The sequence below is a fragment of the Lagenorhynchus albirostris genome, chromosome 17 (assembly GCF_949774975.1).
Source record: "Lagenorhynchus albirostris chromosome 17, mLagAlb1.1, whole genome shotgun sequence".
Classification (NCBI taxonomy): domain Eukaryota; kingdom Metazoa; phylum Chordata; class Mammalia; order Artiodactyla; family Delphinidae; genus Lagenorhynchus; species Lagenorhynchus albirostris.
Genome location: NC_083111.1, coordinates 18,019,529 through 18,043,342, shown reverse-complemented (window position 1 = coordinate 18,043,342; position 23,814 = coordinate 18,019,529). Strand labels below are relative to the sequence as shown.

At 44.8% G+C, this 23,814-nt stretch overlaps 1 protein-coding gene across 2 annotated transcripts in view; it reads left to right on the top strand.

The window, feature by feature from the left end:
• Positions 1-255: 255 nt before the first annotated feature.
• JPH1 (junctophilin 1) overlaps positions 256-23,814 on the top strand; it is an 80,064-nt gene continuing 56,505 nt past the window's right edge. The window contains exons 1-2 of one of the 2 annotated variants that reach the window (XM_060127449.1): positions 256-845; positions 5,438-6,197. In XM_060127449.1, the coding sequence (XP_059983432.1) occupies positions 467-845; positions 5,438-6,197 (1,139 nt within the window). In that variant the 5' untranslated portion in view covers positions 256-466. The remainder of the gene's footprint in view (positions 846-5,437; positions 6,198-23,814) is intronic. The other variant, XM_060127448.1, reaches the window with a different exon arrangement.

Below are 23,814 nucleotides of genomic sequence, written 5' to 3'. Positions count from 1 at the left end.
GCCGGGGAAGCGGCGGCGCCCGGGGCTGGGGGCAGGGCCCGGGGGGGGGGGCGGTGCGGGAGCGCCGCGGGGCCGGGCCTCGGAGCCCGGGGAGGGGAAGAGGGGCGGGCGCGGGGCGGCGCCCGGCTCACGTGGGCGGGTGGGAGCAGCTGAAGGTCCGCTCCGGAGCCCGGGCTGTCCTCTCGCGCGCTGCGCTGGCCAGGGCGGCGGCGGCGGCGGAGGAGGAGGAGGAGGAGGAGGAGGAAGGCGGCTGTGGCGGCGGCGGCGGCGGCGGCGGCGGCGGCAGCGGCGAGAGAAGAGGGGAGGACGGGGGCGGCGTCGGACTGGAGCCGAGCGGCGGCGCGAGCTGCCCGGGGCGCTGTCGTGAGCTCGCCCGCCGGGCCTCCACCCCCGAGCTACACCCTGCCGTGCCCAGCTCTGCCCGCGTCCGTGCCCCCGCGGGGAGCGCGCCGGGGCTGCCCCCCGAATGACGGGCGGAAGGTTCGACTTCGACGATGGCGGCACCTACTGCGGCGGCTGGGAGGAGGGCAAGGCGCACGGGCATGGCATCTGCACGGGGCCCAAGGGCCAGGGCGAGTACTCGGGCTCCTGGTCGCACGGCTTCGAGGTGGTCGGAGGCTACACCTGGCCCAGCGGCAACACCTACCAGGGCTACTGGGCGCAGGGCAAGCGGCACGGGCTGGGGGTGGAGACGAAGGGCAAGTGGATGTACCGGGGGGAGTGGTCACATGGCTTCAAGGGGCGCTACGGGGTTCGGCAGAGCCTGTGCACCCCCGCTCGCTACGAGGGTACCTGGAGTAACGGGCTGCAGGACGGGTACGGCGTGGAGACCTACGGGGACGGAGGTGAGCGGCGTCGCTGGCGGCTCGGCTGCTCCGCGAGCTAGTGCGGTGGGCTTTGCCCAGACTGCGGGGAAGCGGGGAGGACGCAAGGCGCACGTGTCCGGAAACCCGCCAAAACACCTGGGGAAGCCTCCCACCCTCTTCCCGCGCCCGCTCTTCCCGGGAGGGTGCAGTGGGACGCGACTGGTGCGCAAGGGTTGGATCTGACCCGGTTCTTGGAGCGGGCGGTGTGTGCACACCCTGGGGAGCAAGGCGTGAATATACCTGGCCGGCGCCGCGCTGCCACCGGGAGGGAGCGCGCCCGGGAGGGTTGGGCTGGAGAGGGGACGCTGTCACTTGAGCCCGTCACATTACGTTCCTGATCCCTCCCTCTCCCGGGCGGGTTTGAAATCACCACTCCCGTGGAGTTAGAGCGAACGCCCTGGGCTTGTGAGGCTGGCGGTCGCTGCGGACCGCTCCTGGGATTGGTTTCACGTGGAGTCGTATTTCGCTTCTGGTCCTCTAGTAGCCTAAAGATAGAAGCCAGAACCCCATTAACTAGGATGTTGGGGAATTGTTCCTTATCTGAGGTGCTTTTGGAAACATCCTAGTTATGGGAGTGGAGAGGCCACCTGATGCAGGTGGGATTCGGAGGATGTGGGGTTTTCTTTCTGTTTTTCATTCGGTTTCTTGAAGTATTGGTTTTCCATCAAAAGAAGGTACTCATTGTTGAGCTGCAGATAGCTGGACAAATTATGAGGAAAACACTTTAGAAATGAACAATGGAGTCTACGTTTTAAAAAATACAATTGAAAGGTATAGTTGCTAAGTTAACAGCTACTTTCCTCCTGAGAATGGCAGTACGAAATCGCCGGTTTGCACTAAGGTGTATGACCAAAATGGTATGCTGGCTGTGAGCAAAATTCACCTTGTTTTAATATTTAAACAATATTTGCAAAAGAAATTTTGTATATAAGAGGGCAGAGTTCCCTTTTTTTTTTCCAACCAGGAAACATATTATTGAAACAGGTATCAAAATCTGATGAATTTCCTTTTGTAATAAACTGAGAAGCATGCATGTCTTATGCTTTGGCAAAATACATTTTCATATACTAAACATAATCAGTTAGTTGAAGAGGGTTGTAGGAAGCAAGGTCAGAATTCTGCAGCTCAGAGTTGGAGGATATTAAAGGGATCCAGTTAAAAGTTTCTCCAGCCCACGGCAACCCCAGTCAGGCCACTGCTTATATAAAAGCTTATACAATTTGTACACTTCACTTACTCAGAACAGTTGGGCCGTGTTTCAAATGCAAAACGGCAGAATGGTAGGATTTGCTAAAAAGGACATCTTTTCATCCTACAGTATAAATGAAGGATATGGTTCTCATGGATTAAAGGGGGAGGACTTAAATACTTGTATATGGGCTGCATGAGTTTCAAGTTCCACAGTAATTAGGGCCCTTAAATGTTCTGAATGGGCATAGAGTGCCTTAGGTTGACAGCCTTACAAGCATGTTAGCTTGTGATTGGATTTTATTGGAGGCCCCGGGTCTACAGTATAACTAAATTCTATGCTCGAAAGTTGGAATACAAAACTTATCTTTCAAATGTGTGCATTATTTTATAACCTTTCAAGAAGGCCATGGATAGTTCTTTTACCACAGTATTTGGAAAGCTAAAGATAAATGTCTTCTTTCAAAGTTACTACTCATTAAACAAAATCTCTTGGTTTAGAGTATTCACTATACCTAGCAATCAATATATATATATATATGTAGCACAGTAAAGGTCCTCTATGTATGTGTTGTGGAAGCTCAAATAAGTGTCTAGGATGAGTGTAGATAATCAGCATCTTGTTTTAAAACTAACTTTTGATAGAATTTTTTAAAAACCTCAAAATTTGGCATCACTGTAGGACTGTGGTTCTCTTTTTCTACCAAAAACAAATCTAATATGCTACCAATTAGGAAGGGGAGAAAAAACTCTTAAAAATCACTATTGAATTCCTACTCTGTGTTTTTCTTTCGTATGCCAATCAGTTAATTAGAAAGTCCTGAATCATAAAATGGGGGTCTAAATTGAAGTGTATTGCTACAACTTATTTCATACAAAGATTTTGGCCAAAACAGGACATATCACTTCCCCTATTTTTACTTTTTGCCTCTGCACCACAAGTCCATCCCTAGCTACCCTTTCAGACCTAGGGAAAATCTGATTCCATGTATTTTGTGGTGGCATTAAACTAGAGGAAGGAAGCCATAATTCCATTGACAAGTATCACTCGGTTTATTTTATTAGTGATTTGTGTGTGAAGTGTTACTGAAATAGAAAGCCCCTGAATATTAAGAATAAATTAGTACCATGCTCATGAAATCCAAGTCTAGGTGCCCAGAATATTTGGTGCAAATTCTGATCCTGCTGTGGTTCCTTTTTTCACCTGTCATGAAGCTATTGAAAATATCTAGGAAGACACATTGTTTTGTTAATTATATGCATACTTGCACATGCACATACCCATTCACAGCATGTAGATTTAAGTTTGGCATAATAAAGTCTAAATTTGACTGGTATTCTTTCTGAACTGGATGCCTTCCACTACAAGCTTATTTAGTGAAAATGGCCATATCTAGAAAATCAGCTCCCAGACACAGAATCATAGAACATAACTTCAAACCCATGAAAATAATTTTGAAACGTGTGAACTATGCATCTATATTTAAGGGATTGCGAGGAACTAATTAGAACTTTATTTGAGCAGCAGGGAGCAGGTGGAAACCACCTGCTTCATAAAGAACTAGAGGCCCTTTTTTTTGCTAGGTTCATTGACTAAACTAAACCTGTTTTAAATTTCAGATGAGCCACTAACACTTTGACTGTAAATTGGTTTCTAGCAATTCTGTGGAGGAATTCTTCCATATACTGTTCCTCAACAGAATAGGATGGGAATATAGCCAATGCCATTGTTCTGCTTCTCAACTGGACAGTTAAGCAACACCCTAAACTTCCTAATTATTGCTGTTGCCTTAAACCACTTAGAGTTTTCAAGCAATACGTCGTTGGAAATTCTAAATACTTTTTGGAGATAGCAGTTTAAGGAAACTAGCTGTTAATTTCCCTTCAGTATTAGGAATTCCTAAGACAGTATGGTTGCATTTTAAAAGTGTAAATACTTCTTGATATCAAACAGTATGTTGGAAGTTGTTCTAGCAAAATTAACTTGTCATTATGTAGAAGGATACAATTATAGCATTCCTTGCTTATTTAAACAAAGTATTTAAAAATAAGGTAGTTTTAGTGCGTGTAAGTCAGGTTGTATAACTTTTATCTTAGAACTTAAAATTTTATCTATCAGGAAAAGGGAAAGTAAGTTGCAATTTCCTAATAATTCAGTTTCCTTCCCTGTTAAAGAAATAATTATTAAGGAAATAATTCAGTTTCCTTCCCTGTTTGGAGATGGCTAATATTCAGTAGAAAGCTTCTTGATCTGAAATGTTCTATTTGACTATCTTATCCTTTGGGGTTTATGCCCACCTCCTCAGAAGTTCTTAGGTGTCAGGTTAAGATGTTAAGACCTACCCAGAATATGACATTCACAGTACCAGACCCACTTCATATTTCATTGTCTCCCTGCTACTGTCTATTTATATACCAAAAATATATCAGAATGAACAGAAAGCGACGGTAGTCTTGAAATTAGTCAAAACTTTTGACTTTGGAGCCATTATGGCTTTAACTTTTAAGTGCAGTAATCAGCCCTTGTTAACACAATGATATAAAACTATAAGCAGCACTTCTCGGTATTTTAAAAACAACTGTATGGCATGCAATAGAAATCTTTTCACGGCAATATAAAATGGCAAGGTAGCTCGGTATAATCAGAAACTGAAAGAAGTCAAGACAGGCTGTTATCATGATTGGTATTCTGTGATATTGTGAGTTAGGAATAATAAAGAAGTAATTACATCTTAAAATTTCTACATAGCTTCTTTTGGGGGATATTTTAATTTAAAATTTTCCTTTAATTAAAAGGAAATGAACTTGATGTAGAAGAGAAAATTCTAAGTTCCCTAATCTTAACATTCAGTTCCTCCTAAGGTTATTTAAAAAGCTGCTCCAGATTAATTTTTAAACGTCTCCGCTAATTTATTTAATAGAAAAACTTACTGAAAACAAATGCTTTCGATTAGAGATTATCCTTTTCCTGAGAAGGCATAATATTCATTGAAAAAGTGATCTGGTGTCAACAAGGTTTTAGTGGACACTGTCAAGCACTCCTTTGCCCTGAGATGAATTCCGTAATGCTAAGTGTGGACGTTTTCCTCTGGCCTTATCTCAGTTTTCCCAAAGGTAAACAGTGCACGCTTTTTAGCCACCACAGCTGTATACAAAAAGCCTACATACAATTACAGAAAAGGTCTAGGCACAACATCTCAGGGACGGGATTCACAAATGGAATTTTAAAAGCATCCCTAAGAGTTGACTTGGCAATGTGCGGGATTAAACCTTGGGCCGCCGGGCCTGCGTGCAGGGCTCTAGCCGTGCGCGCCCCGCGCTCGCAGGCGCCAGCGCCCCCTCGGCCCCAGACTTACACTGTGCTCTCTTGCGGTCTCTCGAAGGTACCTACCAGGGCCAGTGGGCCGGCGGCATGCGACACGGCTACGGCGTGCGCCAGAGCGTGCCCTACGGCATGGCCACGGTGATCCGCTCGCCGCTGCGCACGTCGCTGGCCTCGCTGCGCAGCGAGCAGAGCAACGGCAGCGTGCTCCACGACGCCGCGGCAGCCGCCGACAGCCCGGCCGGCAGCCGCGGGGGCTTCGTGCTCAACTTCCATGCAGACGCCGAGCTCGCGGGCAAGAAGAAGGGCGGCCTCTTCCGCCGCGGCTCCCTCTTGGGAAGCATGAAACTGCGCAAGTCCGAATCCAAGTCCTCCATCTCCAGCAAGCGCAGCTCGGTCCGCAGCGACGCGGCCATGAGCCGAATCAGCTCCAGCGATGCCAACTCCACCATCAGCTTCGGCGACGTAGATTGTGATTTCTGCCCGGTGGAAGACCACGTGGACGCCACCACCACGGAAACCTACATGGGCGAGTGGAAGAATGACAAGCGCACCGGCTTCGGCATCAGCGAGCGCTCCAACGGCATGAAGTATGAAGGCGAGTGGGCAAATAACAAGAGGCACGGGTATGGCTGCACCGTGTTTCCCGACGGCTCTAAGGAAGAGGGAAAATACAAAAATAATATTCTGGTCCGTGGAATAAGGAAGCAGCTTATACCAATAAGAAATACAAAAACTAGGGAGAAGGTGGACAGAGCGATCGAAGGCGCGCAAAGGGCAGCCGCCATGGCGAGAACCAAAGTGGAAATAGCAAATTCAAGGTATGTACGCACAGGATGGGTGGTTCTGCCCGGGTCCTTCGCAGCAGTGGAATATCAAATAATATGTTTGTCAGTCCTTTGGTGACATCACCAAATAGGTTCTACAACTGCCGGAATCAAAGGTGGAAAATGATTAAGCCCAATAGAATGAGTCAGAAACGTACCTGCCCTCTTCTGAAACTTTCCGCCCTCAAAAAATGTCGAAGGCACATTGCGGTTCCCTTCCTCATATAAATTACTTCCCTAATACTGAACGTGATGGAGTTGACTCAGAGCCTGTGTACATTTCCCAGAGTCCAGAAAGTTACTTTTTTTAAGAAAGAAAAGTACCCCTGAAATACTTCCAGAGAGTGCACAGTGCTTTTGTGTGCTGGAAAGAAAATACCATCCACATGGAAACCCACCTAGTGTAGGTGAGTCCCTTTATTCTAATATTAAAGTTGGAGGTGTGTACAACTCCGCCTTAGAAAATTATCCTAATTTATAACATTCAAATTCTGTTTATTGATGCCTTATAGGTGAGATTGGTTTTGAGAAACTCTCCAGGATTCAGATTAGGCATAAATGTAAAGCTACGTGACAGAATCCAGCAGACATTCTTTGAACAGCAAAGCTTACCTACATGGGAAAGGCAGAGTGACCGAGGCTCAGCAGAATCCCCCCATTCTATGCAAGAAAGCCTAGATCACTGGTATATTGAAAGGAAGGGGGTGGGGAGAGCCTGACAAAGACAGATGGGACTGTCAGTGTGCCAAGGTTAAAAGAAAGAGCGGCAGAGGAGGGCTGGAGTGAGTAGGACACAGTGGTGAATAGTAGATTGAGAAGTGAGGTGTATGTGGGCACGCCCCTGAAGTTCTACCCATGATAGCCAGGTTCAGGCATCCAACCAGGGCATGGAGAAACCGACTGGGAAGAGAATTTTACTAGGGTTGGATGTCATATGTTAGTCAAAAAAGAAAGTGGGACGGTTATACGTGGAAAATTTTATTCTTAGGCTCATTTGAGCAGGTACTGACTGGCCCTAGTTTCGTGTGATTTGAGACATAACGTTTATCGTAGAATATTAAAAACCCTTGTCCTGCTTCAGTACTATCCTCGCATTGAAGTAAACCTTGTGAAACCACGAACTCTTAGCATGTTTTCAGGTTTTTATTCTTACCATTAAATTAATGAGCCCTCCCTTTTCTTTGGTGGAACCATGTGAAAATTCTGATGTTCAAACTTTTCGATGTACAAAAAATGGCGATTTCATATTGTTCAACTTAATACTTCTAGACTTCTGAAATTCTTTTTTTTTTTAATTAATTAATTTATTTATGGCTGTGCTGGGTCTTCATTCCTGTGCGAGGGCTTTCTCCAGTTGTGGCAAGCGGGGGCCACTCTTCATCGCGGTGCGCGGGCCTCTCAATATCGCGGCCTCTCTTGTTGCGGTGCACAGGCTCCAGACGCTCAGGCTCAGTAGTTGTGGCTCACGGGCCTAGTTGCTCCGCGGTATGTGGGATCTTCCCAGACCAGGGCTCGAACCTGTGTCCCCTGCATTGGCAGGCAGGTTCCCAACCACTGCGCCACCAGGGAAGCCCTGAAATTCTTTTTTTTTTAAATGCCCCTATTTTATGGCTGCTGTTTACTTCTGAGTGTCTGAAACGCTAATTGGAAAGTGGAGGCGGTCTTGGTTTTTGTATTATTTTTAGATATATATGATATCAAAGTGTTCAAGATTTCCATGTTTATCCCAACCTAACCCAATTTTAAAGATAATATTGCTCGTTAATTGGCGCAAACTTTCAAGAACGGTCTCTCCTATCTGCTGAGCATCTTTTATTGTAGATCATGGTTTTCTCTGATCACCAGGCATTGCATCTACTTGCTTTTTACTTTGCTTGTAGATAGGATACTTGGCACATCTAACCTTGCCAGCTTCCATGGCCCTCTGATAACTTTTAGAGCGAATTGATATACTTTTCGTTAGGCCCTAGTCTCTAATTTGAAATGTGCTCTTGGATTCTTCCCTTTTGTTTTCACCTAGTGATAATACTAGAGGTAATTCAGTCTTGGCAAGTGGAAGATAAACCTGTGCGGGACATTCTAGCAAATACCTTTCTTATGCTTGCTTTAATTATTGACTTTTATGATTAAATTGGAGGAACCTACATAACGAAAAGCTGTGATGCAGAGATCTCTGATTTTACCGGTATCGTAAAACTCTTATCCAAGTTCTAGGCACAGTCTCTCTGTCGAAAGTCTTTTGGGGTGGTATTATGTAGTTTGGGAGTAGTGTGTTATAATAGTTTATAATTAACAGACATTTAGCTTAAGAGCTTGTACTTCTAGCTAGTTAACGCCTTCATAAAGATTTCACTTAGCTGTTTACAGAATGCTCAGTTCATTATGCTTAGTGATGTAAGCCAGTCAGAGGACAAATATATTGCATGATTCCACTTATGGGCGAGATCTGTAATGGTCAAACGCATAGAAACAGTAAAATGGTGGTTGCCCGGGGCTGAAGGGAGGGAGAAATTGGAAGTTGCTGTTCCAAGGTATAAAGCTGCAGTTAAACAAGTTGAATCGTTCTAGAGCTCTCTACAACATTGTGCTTGTAGTTAACGATGCTGTAGTGTGTGCTTAACGTTTTAACGGGGTAGAGCTCATGTTAAGTGTTCTTACCACAAGGAAAAAAACACTGTTTTGATGACATGATAGGCAAAAAAAATTTTTAACGCCCGATTAACCTTTTGTATTTCACTTTCACTGGTTTAGTGTCTTTCCAGATTCCTTGCTTTAATGACTACTTCAGATACAGAGTTTTGCAACTTGCTCAGTCCTTCCTGACCCTTCTAGCAGTTGTTATTAATGGTTTTTGCTTTTAAAAATATCAAGAGTTTAAGAAATAAAGACACTTTTCCCCTTCCCCTGCCCCAGTGATGGCAGAATAAGAACTAGAAAGTAAGACTCCTGGCAGCGGCCACTGTTGAAATCACTAGTTCAACATTAGCAACAAAGGGAGATGATCTGTTAATGGTTATTGACCACTTCAGATTGCCTCCCTGATAGTGTTATTGTTGTATCACTGTTATTTTTTATGCTACAGAGATCTTTGTTTGTTTCTGAAATCCCAGGGAAATGGATCCACTTTTTTTTTTTTTTTTTTTTTTTTTTTTTTTTGCTGTACGCGGGCCTCTCGCTGTTATGGCCTGTCCCATTGCGGAGCACAGGCTCCGGACGCGCAGGCTCAGCGGCCATGGCTCACGGGCCCAGCCGCTCCGCGGCATGTGGGATCTTCCCGGACCGGGGCACGAACCCGCGTCCCCTGCATCGGCAGGCGGACTCTCAACCACTGCACCACCAGGGAAGCCCTGGATCCGCTTTTGCACCATCACCTTATTTTATCTGGAAACAAAGCCTAGCTTTGAGGGAAAATAATCACCTTCTGTGAAAATGGCTCCTCAAGGAAATCAGGAGACATGGAACCAGCCATCTTCGGCCCAAAGATTCAGGAAAACATGGTAGATCTGTGGATCTTTCCTTCATTGCAGACGGAGTGGTGTATCTTCCCAGTAAACACAGGAGGCTTATTTCTGAAGGCTTATTATGGACCCCTGTTTAATTCTTATAGATCAGGGAATATGAGGATGACAGAGAAGAGGTAGCAGATGGTAGAAATAATGCAGTAGAATCAGTAGTTACTGAAAGTTTCCTAGCTAGTTTGGCTAGCACTCAAAGAGTTAAAACTTTACAAAAATTTTAAAAAAAGAGTTAAAACTTTAAGGGATGCTAATAATTTGCCAACACCTATAACCTTTCTTTAGGTGTCTGTTCTAATTCCAAAAGTTTATATGATTTTATGTTAATAAGATTTTTTAAAAATGTTTTGTTCTCCTCTTGTCTTGGCCCAGAGAGTAAAAGTCATCACATGGGATTGAGAAAATGTCTCCACCTTGTTTAAGAAATGTGCAAGAGAAAGGGGAGCAGCTCTGAACATTTCAAGCTCCTCATTTTCAGAGGCAGAGACCGAGGCTCTGCCCAAGGTCACCCCACTGTCCCTGTCATTTCAGTCATTTTTCTCATTTGGTCATTTTTTACTCTGCTAACTCTTGTGTCCAATAATTCCTTAAGACATGTTCAAATGACTGTTTCTTGAGAAAAATATTTTAAGGAGGGATTTTAAGGTGAGGCATTTGGTTGAGGCATTTAAGTGACCCTTTGAGAACCACACTTCCATGGAAACGAATAGATAATTTAGGGAGGGGTGTAGACAGAGGAAGAGCTTTGTAGAATCTGGGCCTTAGAAGGAGTAGTTATGCTAAAGGGTGGAAGAGGTGTGTTGAAAAGGATGGGAGAGCTCTGGCCTAAAGCATCTGAGAACCACAGGTATTTGTTTATACTTGCTTCATTGTTATCAGATTAGAAGAAAGAAAACTAAGAAGGGAGGATAGAGCGGAGTGGGACAGTGACCCTGTGGCCAGCCTCACTGCAGCTAGTCGGGTGATGGGCTGGGAATCCCCCAGGACCACTGTGAAGTGCCAGTGGTGGGTCAGGCTGACGAGTGGGGTGGAGCTGTCTGCTCCCAACCTCTCCCCCACCATTAGTGCCACTTCAGGTGGTAATGGCAGCACTAGACAGGGAATGTGCTGTCCCCTGCCCAGCCCTGCTGTGCTTGGGGAATGGAAGCAGCCAGATAGCACGTGGAGAAGTTCAGCATCAAGGGGTCTGGTGAGCTTGTTCTGTCCGTTTGCAGAACCAGAGACTGGATTCCCTGTTTGCCAGTTTTGGACTTACATATTAAAATGACAGGGTTTTTTTTTTTTTAACCCTACAGGAAAAATATATTTCCCATACTTCTCTTTTAAAAAGGTACATTACAATTTCATGCCACTCTCCCCCTTTCCTCCATGCCCAGAATGACTCAGCCACTACAGCTTTCCTTCAGGGGAGTCTTTGCTCATCCCTCCCTCTGGCTGGTACCCAGGCCCGGCTCCCCTGGCCAGCCCCTCGGGCTGCTCCCCACTCTGCTTTAGACATAGAGCCTCTTCTTCACAGAGGGTTTCCCCACCCCTGCCCCTCCCACCCCACCCCTGCCCCTCCCACCCCACCCCCTCAGTCCAAATCCCCCCGTTGGTCTAAATCGTCATTGTATTTCAGTATTTTTGTGTAATATCTCTTTCTCCAGCTTAGATTGGAGAGCCAGGCCCCGAAGGCAGCTGGGCTCACTTTTGTATTACCAGCAGCTAGTTGAGATCAGGGCACTTTTATAAGAGCTCTAGTAAATATTTGATGAATGAGTGAATCACATCCTCACTACTTTGGGTACGTACACTGCCAGTGTTTCTAATTCCATTTTGCCAGACATTTTTAAACCGCAGTTCTCAGACAGGAAACCTAGCTCTCACAGTTCATCACCCTGTAACCTGGCAGTAGTCAAGGAAGTGCAGAAAATGCAAAAGTATGTGTTAGACGTGCCCTTTTCCCTAATTAGGTCAACATCATTAAAGTGTCAGAACTAAAGCATAGCCAGGGAATTACAGCTTCTAGTTAAGCCAAAATGTTAATTCCATTCGTCATGAGCTGGTCCAGTGATACCTGTGAGTGTCCGATAAGAAATTTCCAGGAAGTCATCTTTTACTAACTACAATGACATTGGCCTATCCTACTTAGTTGACATCACCAAAATTTGTGATAAGTCAGAACATAAGAGCTTATTGTCTTTTTAAAAATCTGTTTGCTGAATATTCAGCTGTCTATTTCCTTTTGAAAGGTTTTCTTGTCCAGCCATTTTTTTTCGGTCATTTTTCTTTAGCTCAAATAATAACATTCAGTGGAACAGTCCCTCACAAGATTACTTGACTACATTCACACTATTAAAGCCCAAAGTCAGCCATGAGCCAGTGCACTTTGTGGATCCAAATTAAACTTATTACCACCAATTTTAGGTAGAAGCTCAATCTGCCGAGTTATTGTAAAGGGCAGGGAATTTGAGGTCCTTAAATTCTGTTGGATAAAAGGTTTCTCTTTCTCTTTTGAAAATCGATATTATTATAGTTTATATTTTATCTTTATTTCTTTTCTGTAATATTAGAGGCTGTATCACATCTTTAAAAACAATTTTAGGTTACCTTTTCCATGAATGTTTTTGTTTCTTCTACTGGGGCTCTGGTTAATTTTCAACTATTAGCGTAAGTGATTTTTCATAGGAAGGCGGACTCCTTGTAATGCCTCATAAGTCACTTTAATGAAGAGACTGTTAAATAAGTAAAGAAATTTGAGGGGCACATCACCTAAAATGTGGGAATGTATGGCTGAGAAGAGCATCAGTTATTTTTTTTCAGTTGTGTCTCCCGTGTTCTTCCATATCTGCCTTTGCTGCCTGTCGCCCTTTTCCACCTGCTCTCACCAGCCCATGAGCAGATTCCAGAGGCTTGGTTAAAGCGCTCAGGCCTTGAGGTGCGGAAAAGCTTCTGTGTGTGGGGGCTGACGTTTGCCTTTTTCTTCACAGGAGGGTTGTTATAAGGGTTGAATGAAAGAGTGAGTGTCGTGGGACTTTAACCTGTAAATCCCTACATCTAGTTAATGTTTTAGAAAACGTGTCGATCCTACAAGTACCATTCCCAAAAGTGAAGGCTGATAGAAGACCAAGAAGCCAGCCTGAGATGGAGGTAAAGATGGAAGCAGGAAGGGAAGGAAGGCTTGGGAAGCGGAAATAGGGCTAAGCCAAAGGAACGGAGTTGAGTCCACCAGACTTGACCACCTGTGTGCAGACGTGCGTGTCCAGACTCACCCCTTTCCCAGCCGCAGTCGGTGTGGAGTCAGTATATTGTCAACAGGCAATGACATTTTTTAAGACTGAAGAGGAAATGAGTAAGGAAATGGCCCCGTGTGTTTCTGTCAAGCTAGGCTGGGGTCCTGATCCTGAAGACAGTGGAGGATAACAAAGACTTCATCTTCATATTGTTTGGATAGATTAGTGTCGGTCACCATTACCCTTTACGTGTGTTGTGGTTTCTGTATTGCACATCAAAGTTTGAAGTACCTGTTTGTCGTTTTTACCACAGATTGCCCATTTCCCATGGGAGCAAGTGAGGCACCCTAATTTCCTCACCTTCTTCTCCAGGCTGTTGAAAGAAAGACACGCTTCTTCCTATCCCGGGGCCCAGGACTTCTTAAGGGGCCGAGCAGTCACTGAGAATTCTGTGGGTGTGTGGAGAGAACAGCTGAAACCACAAAGATAACCTAGGCGTCAGCCCTGTCCTGCCCCTAAGCAGGGGGCAGAGCTTGGCTACAGTGCTCGTCCAGAGGCCGAACTGGGAAGACGGAGGAAGCCCTTGCTCTGCTCTTCCTTCTCCTTCAGCTCTGATGTTATATCACCTGGTGGCTTAACAGGTCATTAACACATGAAATGGGAACACATTGTATCACGAGCACCTTATAAAACATTCTTAGGCCATCTCGTTTCTAAATATATTTCTTTAAAAAAATTCTTCAGCCAGCCCTCCCAGGGCCAGGCCCATTCAGAAACCCTGAGGCATTGAGGTGAGCCTGAGTTTTAGTGATTAACAGGTAGGTCCAAGCAATACAGATTTAATGAAACTCAGTCTTGGGCCACCATGATATGGGAGAACCACACAGTTATCCAGGCTCTAGGGCCATTAGAAGCATTCCTTTTTAAACCCTGAACCGTGTAGGCGTGGCTCTCCGCTTGGAACAGGGAGGGCGAGGAGAAGATGCCATACGTGGTAGGAGTGGCACGTGAGGTCATAGTCAATTCTGCAGAGACCTGCTTGGTGGAAACCGGCTGTGAAGACTGGAGGGAAAAAAACAGTCCAGGGCGATGATAACCTAGGCTTGGGGGACCCACGTTGGCCCGGTTTTAACTGCAGAAATCTGAGTTCGCTCCAGACAGTCCAAATTTCGGCAGATTCCATCTCATTTAGCTGTGAAATAGGACACCTTCCTGATGTAGTCAATGTGGGGCATTAAGGCAGCAGCTACTTTTCACTACAGCTTCGATGAAGTGGAAACCACCCTGCTAAAACTGTTTTCCGGAAAGGCGGAGGTGTGATTGGGTTCAGGCCCCATCCCGTGTGCTCCATAGGAACGCTGGCTTTGCCCTGGAGAAGCTCTGCCTTGGGGCCAGTGGCAGGGTTCTGTGCTCATGCTAACCTAGCGGGGAGGCGCCTGCGAGCAGCAGCTGTCAGGCACCCTGCTCACAACTTTCCATCATGGATTAAGCTGACTCTACCAATCTCACTTTACTCAAGACACCAAACTGGACGCTTGCAAGACTAGTGCCTTGCAAATCTTTGAGATGCTTTTCTTATTATAGATGAAATATGAACATTGTGTTTAGGAACAGGATCCAACAAATGCCAAAGGTATTTATGTAAGTCACTCAGCCTTAGTCCAATGGCCTCTTGGGAGTACAACCAAATCAGCTTTTAATCATTTTGCCCTTCTGTTTCGGTGGGTGTTTCACATGTATTTGTATAATATGCTCAATTCAGAATAAGCTGCTTTATCAGAAATTTAATTAATGTGTAAGGAATCAAGATTGCCTCGAAAATAGTACAGCTCTTTGAAGTCAAATCTTCTTAGGATTTCCCTGTGCGCCCAAAGAAACTTATTCAAGCCAAGTACAATACAATTAATTTTTAATTCACTTTCTAGTATTTTAAAAATGATCCGTTGTGCCAGAGATTAACAAATCATTTTGTGATATTTTTTCGTTAGCGTCTAAAAACTTTTAAATGAGGTAAAATGTTTTGCTAAATTTTACAGTTATCAAGTCAATCAAATTTTGAGCTCAGTTGCTTGGTCCAAGTGTCCCTCTCAGTTTCATTTTTTTTTTTTTTTACATTGGTGAGGGAGCTTTTTGGAATTAGGATTTCAAGATTTCATACGTATACTTCCATCTATGGGGGAAAGGTCTGAGATTCATAGGGGGAGCCTCTTGGTCAAAACTTGTTGAGAAGTTAAAGTTTAGGGTTCAAGAGCGAGGATGGTGGGGTGTCAGGTGATGGGGCTCCACCCACCCTCCACCAGCCCTAGTCACTTGTTCACACCCCCTCCAGCTCATCCCAGTGATTTCAGAATCAGTTGAGCTATGGACTGACAGGCTTCTTTGCAAAGATGCAAATGCCCTGACAGTGTGGTACCTTTAGCCCTTATCTGTCGTCTGTTAACAAGTTAGTTAACAGTCTGGCCTGGATTCCCAGAAAAGACAGCCCATTTTATAAGGTTTGCTTCTTATCTCAGTGAAATATTAATTCCAGTCACTCACCAATTACATACTATGTAAATGTAAAATTATGATTAGGACCTAGTCCTTTCTGTCATAGCATCTGGTTGGTACAGATTGAAAAAGCAGTTACCTATTGGATGATAGGCACCTTGCTGTGAGTTTAGGTAGCACACAGGAGGAGCTTAATCATAGGCCGGGGCTGGAGGCGAGATTCCGCAAGTGGTAGCAAGCTGGGAACCAAAGGATGGGTGGATGTTTTCCAGAAGGAGGTGGAGGATGGTGCAGAGGACAGTGGCACTCGTGTATTTGGGAAGCTGTAAAATGTTTGGTATGGCTGGAAAAGAGGGCGCTAGGTGGCGGTTGTTGAGAGATGAAGTGGAGAAGTAAGCAGGGGGCTCACTGACCTGTAAGGAATTCAGGCGTTATCCCGAAGACAGAGGAGACCTGTTGATAGTTTCAGGCAGCAGAATTACATGATCAAGTATTAGAAAGATCACTCTGCAGGTGGTATAGAGATTGGCAAGTGGAAGGGGGCAGGCAATAAAACTGGAGACAGGTTAAGTAGTAATCGGCTGACCAGTAATCTAGGTAAGAGCCCATGGGGTGAGCTAAGCAGTGGCAGTGGAGGTGGGAAGGAAGTGCATGTATGGGCGAGAGCCTCCCAGGCAGACTCAGTAGGACTTAGTTGATGGTGTGGTGAACCAGAAGAGTCAGTGACTCGGGTTTCTGGCCTGGACAGCTAGAAGGATGCTGGTCCTGTTTATTGAAACAAGGGACCAGGGAGGAAGGTCCAGGTTTAAAGAGGAAGATGAGTTTGGATTTTTGTTTGTTTGTTTTGTTTTTTTGCGGTACGTGGGCCTCTCACTGTTGTGGCCTCTCCCGTTGTGGAGCACAGGCTCCGGACGCGCAGGCTCAGCGGCCATGGCTCACGGGCCCAGCCGCTCCGCGGCATGTGGGATCTTCCCGGGCCGGGGCACGAACCCGTGTCCCCTGCATCGGCAGGCGGACTCTCAACCACTGCGCCACCAGGGGAGCCCGGATTTTTGACTTCTTAAATTTTGAGATGCCCAAAAGACAAAAGGGGCCGTGGGCCTGGAACTCAGAAAGATGTGTACTTTATGTAAAGAGCTCAGACAGTAACCCTGAGGAACAGTGGCATTTAGGAGCCCTGCCGCGAAAGAGGAATTCCTGTACAGGATACTAGACACAGCTGTTCTTTAAGAGTTACCAATAAAGCAGTTCTCACGTCAAGTGCTTGGGAATCTGTTGCCTTATGACAATGCAATTCAGGTATCAGAACGTCCCTTCTTGAATTTGTGAAATTATACTTTCTAAGATTTGTGCTCAAGGGACATACCCAGCGAGCAAGATAGATCTGTTGGCCTGTTTCTTTCTTGGCAACGCACGGGAACAAAATATCACCATCAGAAATTATTATGCTAAAGAAACATCATTTGGCAAACGTTTATTTAGTGCCAGCCGTGTCCAAACATGGCACTAGGCCCTAGGAATACAGAGATGAATAAGAAACAGAACGTGTTGGTAAGACCAGATAGGCTGGCGGGTTCCTGTGTAGCAGGACAGGAGCTGGGAGCGAGGCAGGGCTGCAGGCTGGAGGGGCCCACCTGGAAGCACGTAACCCAGCCTGGGTGGTTTGTTGCAGACCGCTTCCCGTGCTCTTTGCACAGGCAGCTCCCTCTGCCTGGAATGGCCCTCCCTGCCAGGCCCCTTTCCTTTGCCTAACCCGTTAGTCTCTTGTGACCACTCTCAAGATGCACAGCGGGCCCGGACTAAATTAAGAAAACTTAATAAAATGTCTCTTCAGATATGTAATGTCACCCCTAACAATAGGAATGTAAAGTAACGGAAGAATGTAAAGTACAGAAGAATTTTATCATGGGGAAGGGAAGATAACGGTGCTCTCTTTAAAAAATATTAACCTGTTAAAATACTTAAATTATTTTCATTTAAATCACATTTTTTAATTTAAATTAAGATTTCTGCATAGAGTCTGTAAGATGATTTTTGACGGTAGCAGGAATCTCACTAGCAGCCTTTGGATACAGAAACGCCAAAGGAAGCTGTTTAGCAGGTAGTGAATTTTTTGGCAGTGTTTCCAGATATGGAAGCAGTGTAGACACTCTAAACGGTTCCCCCGTGTATAGCATGCATCAGTGCAAGCGCCCTTCCCCTTTTGCTCTGAGGAGAGCAATTGGGGCACTGCCTTTTAGCCATGTGCAGACAGACATGTCTCGAGTGGTTACCTGGTGCCTGGACCTGTGCTGTGAGCTTGTCATCTGTCATCTCACCTAATCCCCATGGCAACTCTGTGAGTAGGTAGGAAACTGAGGTATAGAAAGGTCACAAAACAAGTAGATGACCTATCAAGGGAGGATCCCAGACAGCATAACCATTGGAGCCCAAGGCTTTAACCTCCACAGGATTTTGAGAATTGGGGTAGGATTTTTTTTTTTTCTTTGACCCACATCCTGTCTCGGTTCCTAAAGGAAGATCTGTCTGGAAGCAGAATTATTTAGTCACATACTTCATTTGCCACTGTTTCCTTTAACAGACGTTATTCATTCAACAGCCACAGACCTTGTGCAGGAGACAAACATAAACCGATACTGTCCATATAGTATCGTAAATGCTGAGGTAAAGCTGTGAGCGTGCCTAGAGGAAGAGGAACACCAAATGCGCGTGGGGCTTACGGGAGTGGGGCTGAGCCTGTGCTGTGGAGATTAGGCAGCAAGCAGACGGTGGCAAGGATACTTCAGACCAAAGGAACATCCTGGGAGGCCAGAGTGGAGTGAAAGTGCATGGGCTGAGTTCCTGCAAGCAGTGGGACTGGAGGGCAGCACTCCCCAGGCGTGCCCCATCCACCCTGAGGGCAGATCCCGGCGGGCTGCTGCAAATTTCCTGGTCCTCCACCTGGGGCTGAATTAACTTTTCTTTGGCTGAGGCCCGGAGGTCTGCATTTCGCAAACTTCCCAGGTTACTCTCAGGCGCGCTGAAGATTGCTACATTGAGATACGATGGGAAACGAGGTGGTGAAGGTTTGGGAGCTGGGTTTTCCACTGCTGGCCTTGGGGAGTCTTTGAAGGAATTTGATCAGGAAACCATCTGCCTTTGAGATGGATTTAAATGGGGCCAAGACTGGAGGCCTGGTCTGTGGAGATGACAGAGACCCAGTCGAAGGCTGGGGTGGTAGAGAAGCAAGGGATAAAACGAGCAGAAATTGATGGATTGGAAGTGGTGGGTAAGGTAAGGAGCAGAGGCAGATCTAGGACATTGTGTGTCTGATACTCTAATGCCCCTAAATCAGGTTAGCAAAACGTTTCGTTCATTCCCAGAATATGGGTGATTTATTTCTGACATATTGAACAAGTAATCGTTCCAGGTCTCTTTTTCTTACCGATGCAATGGGAGTGAGGAAGTGGGAAAAACTGGACCAGGCAGTCACAGAAAGCCCCGGTCTGGGTCTCTGCCATCCTGTGAATTCACCTCCTTTGCCTGTTTTTGAACCTTGACTTCACGTAGCTCTACCAACGATGCCTCGTACAGAAACTACTCTGTGAGTAAATCACTCAGTGAAACACCACTGACATTTTACTCTTCCAACTCTAGACTTGTCTGCAATCAGAAGATGGTGGGCTGAAAGGGGAAATGACCTACTGTGTAAACTGTTAGAAGCAGGCTTGTAGCGAGGAACATCGAACCAAAATCAAAACGGTTTTGAATGACCCCTGACATACCAGTCAGTGTTGATCAAGTCAGAGGCATTGTTAGATGCTCACACACTTAGACCTGCACTAGCCCTGAAGGGGGAGAGGAAGCGTGAGCCTGACCCCGTGCCCCTCTGCCCACGGACACACAAGCTTTGAGCTGGTGGGAGGTAACTTGTACTCATAGAAGTGGTTAAATAATAGCACAGAGTAATACATTCAGTCAACTGTTAGCCCTCTGCCCCCGTTCCATACAAGTTTCGAAGAAGATTAAAATGTCTAAATGGTCAGTCTTATAGGTATTAAAAAGAAATAAATTGTTCATAAAACAGGTCCAAAGACTTTTTACTTGGCCACATATCATAGTAATATTTTGGATTTTGGGTTTTTTTTTTAAATGTTAGTGGATAAACTTGACAGTGAAAGCTCTTTTCAAAATTATGCTATTCTTCTTCTCACTAAATCGAATAACATTCAACTTGTTGTTGGAATGATTAAAATGTGCTACTAAAGTGAGCAGTCAATTCCATAAATGAAAACAAGGGGAAGAAGAGCTTATTGAAAGGTTTTTCCCTTTTTTTTGCTTTGGGGCCTTCAGTAATGCATTAACGGTGCGGCGTTAAAGTTCAGTCACTAAACTTCATTGTTTAAAAGTTTTCTTTAAATTACGGTTGCTATATTTGTAATCGTTACAGGACCTCCACTTGTTCGGTGCCCAGTAATAAGACCTTAAAGATATTTCCAGGGCAGTAGAAGGCATAAGCCAACAAAAGAAAGAAAACAAAACAAGTCCCAACCATCCCTCCCATAAATGGTGTCTGCGTGAACATGTATGTATAGCGATACTGGCCCTAAAGAAATGCCCAGTAATGAGAAAAGGGAGGAAAATTAGAGGGCGTGAATAAAGAGGGGTTCTTGGTATAACGGGCGTGTCTGATGCCAGGTGGAGTTGGTCTGGAGTGATTTCATAAGGAATTTGAGTCTTCGGCAACATTTTAAAGGGAAGCAAAGGCATGATTTGTCACAGAGGCAAACGGAGATTTTGCTAGGTGGGGGGAAGAATAGCATATCTGATGACTCACAGCCTGAAGAGAAAGAAAAACCGCTTAAAGGCAGTGAATATCGCCAGTGCTCATTATCTGTGGACAATATTGTCCTTGTGGCTTGCTGGAGTAGATCTTTCTTTTAGTTTCATAGCCTTGTTAATCATCTGATGTTCTGTGTTGATGTTGCCTAATGACTCCCATTGCTAGTAAAACCTGAAAACAAGGCTCTTTCATGGGCAAGCGCTTCCCTCTCACCCTCATCCTACCGCCAGGAACAATGACCCAGAAAGCTGGTAAATCTGGGGAGGGCAGTCGTGGAGCTGCTCTGAAATCCCTGAAAATTAATGCTGTTGGTTTGTAGAAAAGAATTAAAATACTAGGAAAGTAGGAGGCTGGAGACGCTGGACAGACCCCCTGCTGTCAGATTCAGGCTCCGGAGCTCCATCCCCTTTTGAGGAATCTTACAAATGTGTGTACAAAAATGTACTCAAACCCCTTCTGGATTTTGCACCACCCACTGGCGTGTGTAATCTAAGCTTCACAATGTTGTGCTTTGCAGTGGTGTAGAGCACAGCTGAGTCATGTCGGGAGAGGAGGACAATTAGATAAGGGGTGCTGACTATTAAAGGATCCTAAAAGCACTAATCAGGTGTTACGCAACACACAAGTGGAAGCTGTTTCAGAGTTCTGAGGAAGTGAGTGACATGAGCAAAACAACATGTGAGGAGAATGATTTTAGCTGCCCTGTGCACAAGGTGGATTTCAAGCAGCAGAAGTTAGGACAGCACCGTCAGGACGTGAATAAGTCAATCCAGGCATAAAGGACTGGATTCTTGAACTTTATAAAGGGGAACTCATCTCGTGTACAGGTAGTTGTGTACAAGGGAGTTCAGGCTCTGAGGGTCTGAGCATAGGTAGCTAAGAGCACAAGCAGACCGTGAATGATGATGGAGACGCTTTGGGGAGGAGCTTTCAGTTTATGGCCCCTCAAGGAGGAAGAAAAGCAGAGAGGTGAGATTCCTGTAAGAATGGTACTTCGAAGCCTTGTGCATTTAAGAGCTTCCAAAGGAAATGAAAACATCAAAGAAAGATATGCATTGTCACTTATAATAAGGAGTTGTTAGGAAAATAGAGAGTAGAGAGGGCTGGCGTAGAGAAATTGATAAAGGAGAGTAAGAGATAGTGGCCTGTATGTGGAAAGAAGCAGGGAATTATTTTATACTAAGGTAAGATAAACTAAGACAAGATGATGAACAAGGTTTGGTTGTGGTTATAGCTAACATCTCTATTTGCATAATTCCACTGTCTGAAATCAAATTAGCAAACCCGTTTTTTTTTTTACTCTATTAAGAGACAAGCCATCACCCTATCTAGTTGATTAGCCATACTCTAGTCATAGCTTTCATTAACTCTTCATGCTACCTAGTGGCTTCAACTAAGTCCACATAAGAGAATGAAATTAACATCCATGACTTTCTTCGCCTAAGATGCTTAGAAAAGGTACCTTTCATTTTTTCCCTATTTAAAATATTTTTGTCAACAGGTTTACTGGGAAAACTACATTTAGTACAAAATACTCAAATGGAAAAATCAGTAGGTTTATACCTTTAGAAACCCAATGAAGTAAACCAAGGATTCAAAAAAAAAATTCTTTTAAACAATGTACTAATGGCTAATTAACATACATGTTTCAGGTATTTTTCCTGATTAAAGTGATAGTTATATTCGGAAGTGTTTCTAAAACTATATTAAAAGGTGACCTGCATTACAGAAAAAATGTGTACAAAATGAAGGGAATAAGGACGTGACTTGCATGAAGATAACATGCCTTACTAGTTAAAGAGTGTGAAAACTCTGCAGTGGTTGATTTCAGGCCCCAAACCGTATCATCCACTGTGTACCTCTAGAAGGACATTAGTAGACATTTTCCCTACATGGAGTAGGTAGGACAGTGAGTGAGTTAGGAGTCCCAGGAAGAACACTCGGGTTCAGCTTAGGATCAAAACCGATGGGGGTGCTAGGGGTCTATTTTGTGCTTATGATGTTCCGTGATACCATCTACGTCTTTTCTTTCTCTGCCCTCCCCACTCTAACTCATTGCAGGTTTGTTCTGTTTGATCTCCTCTCTGGCTTGTAATAGAAAATCCACCTGGTCTCCAAGGGCTAGCATGTCCAGGAGCCCAGTCCAGGCTTCGTGCAAATCCTTAGCCAGCTTCTGCTGGCTAAGGGCCTTCTTCTCAGCAGAATCTGACCAACCACCTGAGAAAACACCACTCCTGCTGGAAAACGGGCAGGTGTGGGAGTGCTTGATCAGGTGCAGGGGTCTCTGTCGAGCAGTCTGATTTTTCCATTAAGAAGAAGCTGGGGGCTTCCCTGGTGGCGCAGTGGTTGAGAGTCTGCCTGCCGATGCAGGGGACACAGTTTCGTGCCCCGGTCCAGGAGGATCCCACATGCCACGGAGCAGCTGGGCCCGTGAGCCATGGCCGCTGAGCCTGCGCGTCGGAGCCTGTGCTCCTCAACGGGAGAGGCCACAACAGTGAGAGGCCCGCGTGCCGCAAAAAAAAAAAAAAGAAAAAGCTGGTTACTGCTTCTAGTCTGTCAAGGTTTTTCTTGCCTTTAAAACAGGAAAATATGAAAAGAAAAAATATTTTTAACTACATGATGACTGCTTCTTAAGTGAATCAAAATGTAAAGCTGTTTATATCATTAACTCTTCACATGTAAGTTGCTCTTTCAACACCATGGATTACATTGAATCATGCTTTATAATTTTTGTCTCTATGAGGACTGTGAATTAGCCAGAGATGTAAAAGTTTAAGCTTTCAAGTCATGGAGATTAAGAAGGGATATCTTTGCAGAAAAAAAAAAATGAAGTTTTTAGGCAAATTGGTATATTTACAGGTCCTGCACTAAATAGGTGTAAGGACCTTTAGGAACTGAAGAGAGTCTGTGCAGAACTGGATTCTCTCATGACATTTTCAGGGTTTTTTCTCCTAGTTTTTCTTTTCCTCCTTTCGCCCATCCGTTTCATCTCTGATTAGTATGAAATTCTGCTCACTTAAATTCTAAATAAGCTTTAGAAGTCTGAATTAATAAACACTGAACTCATGAGCTATAAAGCCATACCGAATTACTGAAAGTTTTTCCTAATAATTCAGCACAAATGAAATGAATGAAATGTTTACTTACACTGCACGCCTGGAAGGAAAATGATCATCATGCGTAGGTCTTTTTTAGACTTCAGAGGCCTCTTTGATGCTCATTAATATACACTGTATAGCCAATAAGAACAATTCAGTTTTTATGCCTTGCATGGAACCAAGCACAGGTGTCAGTCAGGATGATGCTAGCACTCTAAATACTTGGTTTTGATTGATTTGTCGTCTTTAGGTTGGTATTCTTCCTTAGAGATTTAGAATCCACAGTACAAGGCTAAAACCTAATCAGGTTTCTGACAGTTCCTGTATCAGCTCAGTACTGCATATATGTATCTTTAAAATCTCTGTACTGAGATTACTGCATAAAAATTGTTCGGTTTAATAGAAATGATCATTCATTACTAAAAGGTCTTTATGGTTCATGAGGCTGATTTCCTAGGGCTCAGCTACATAAAC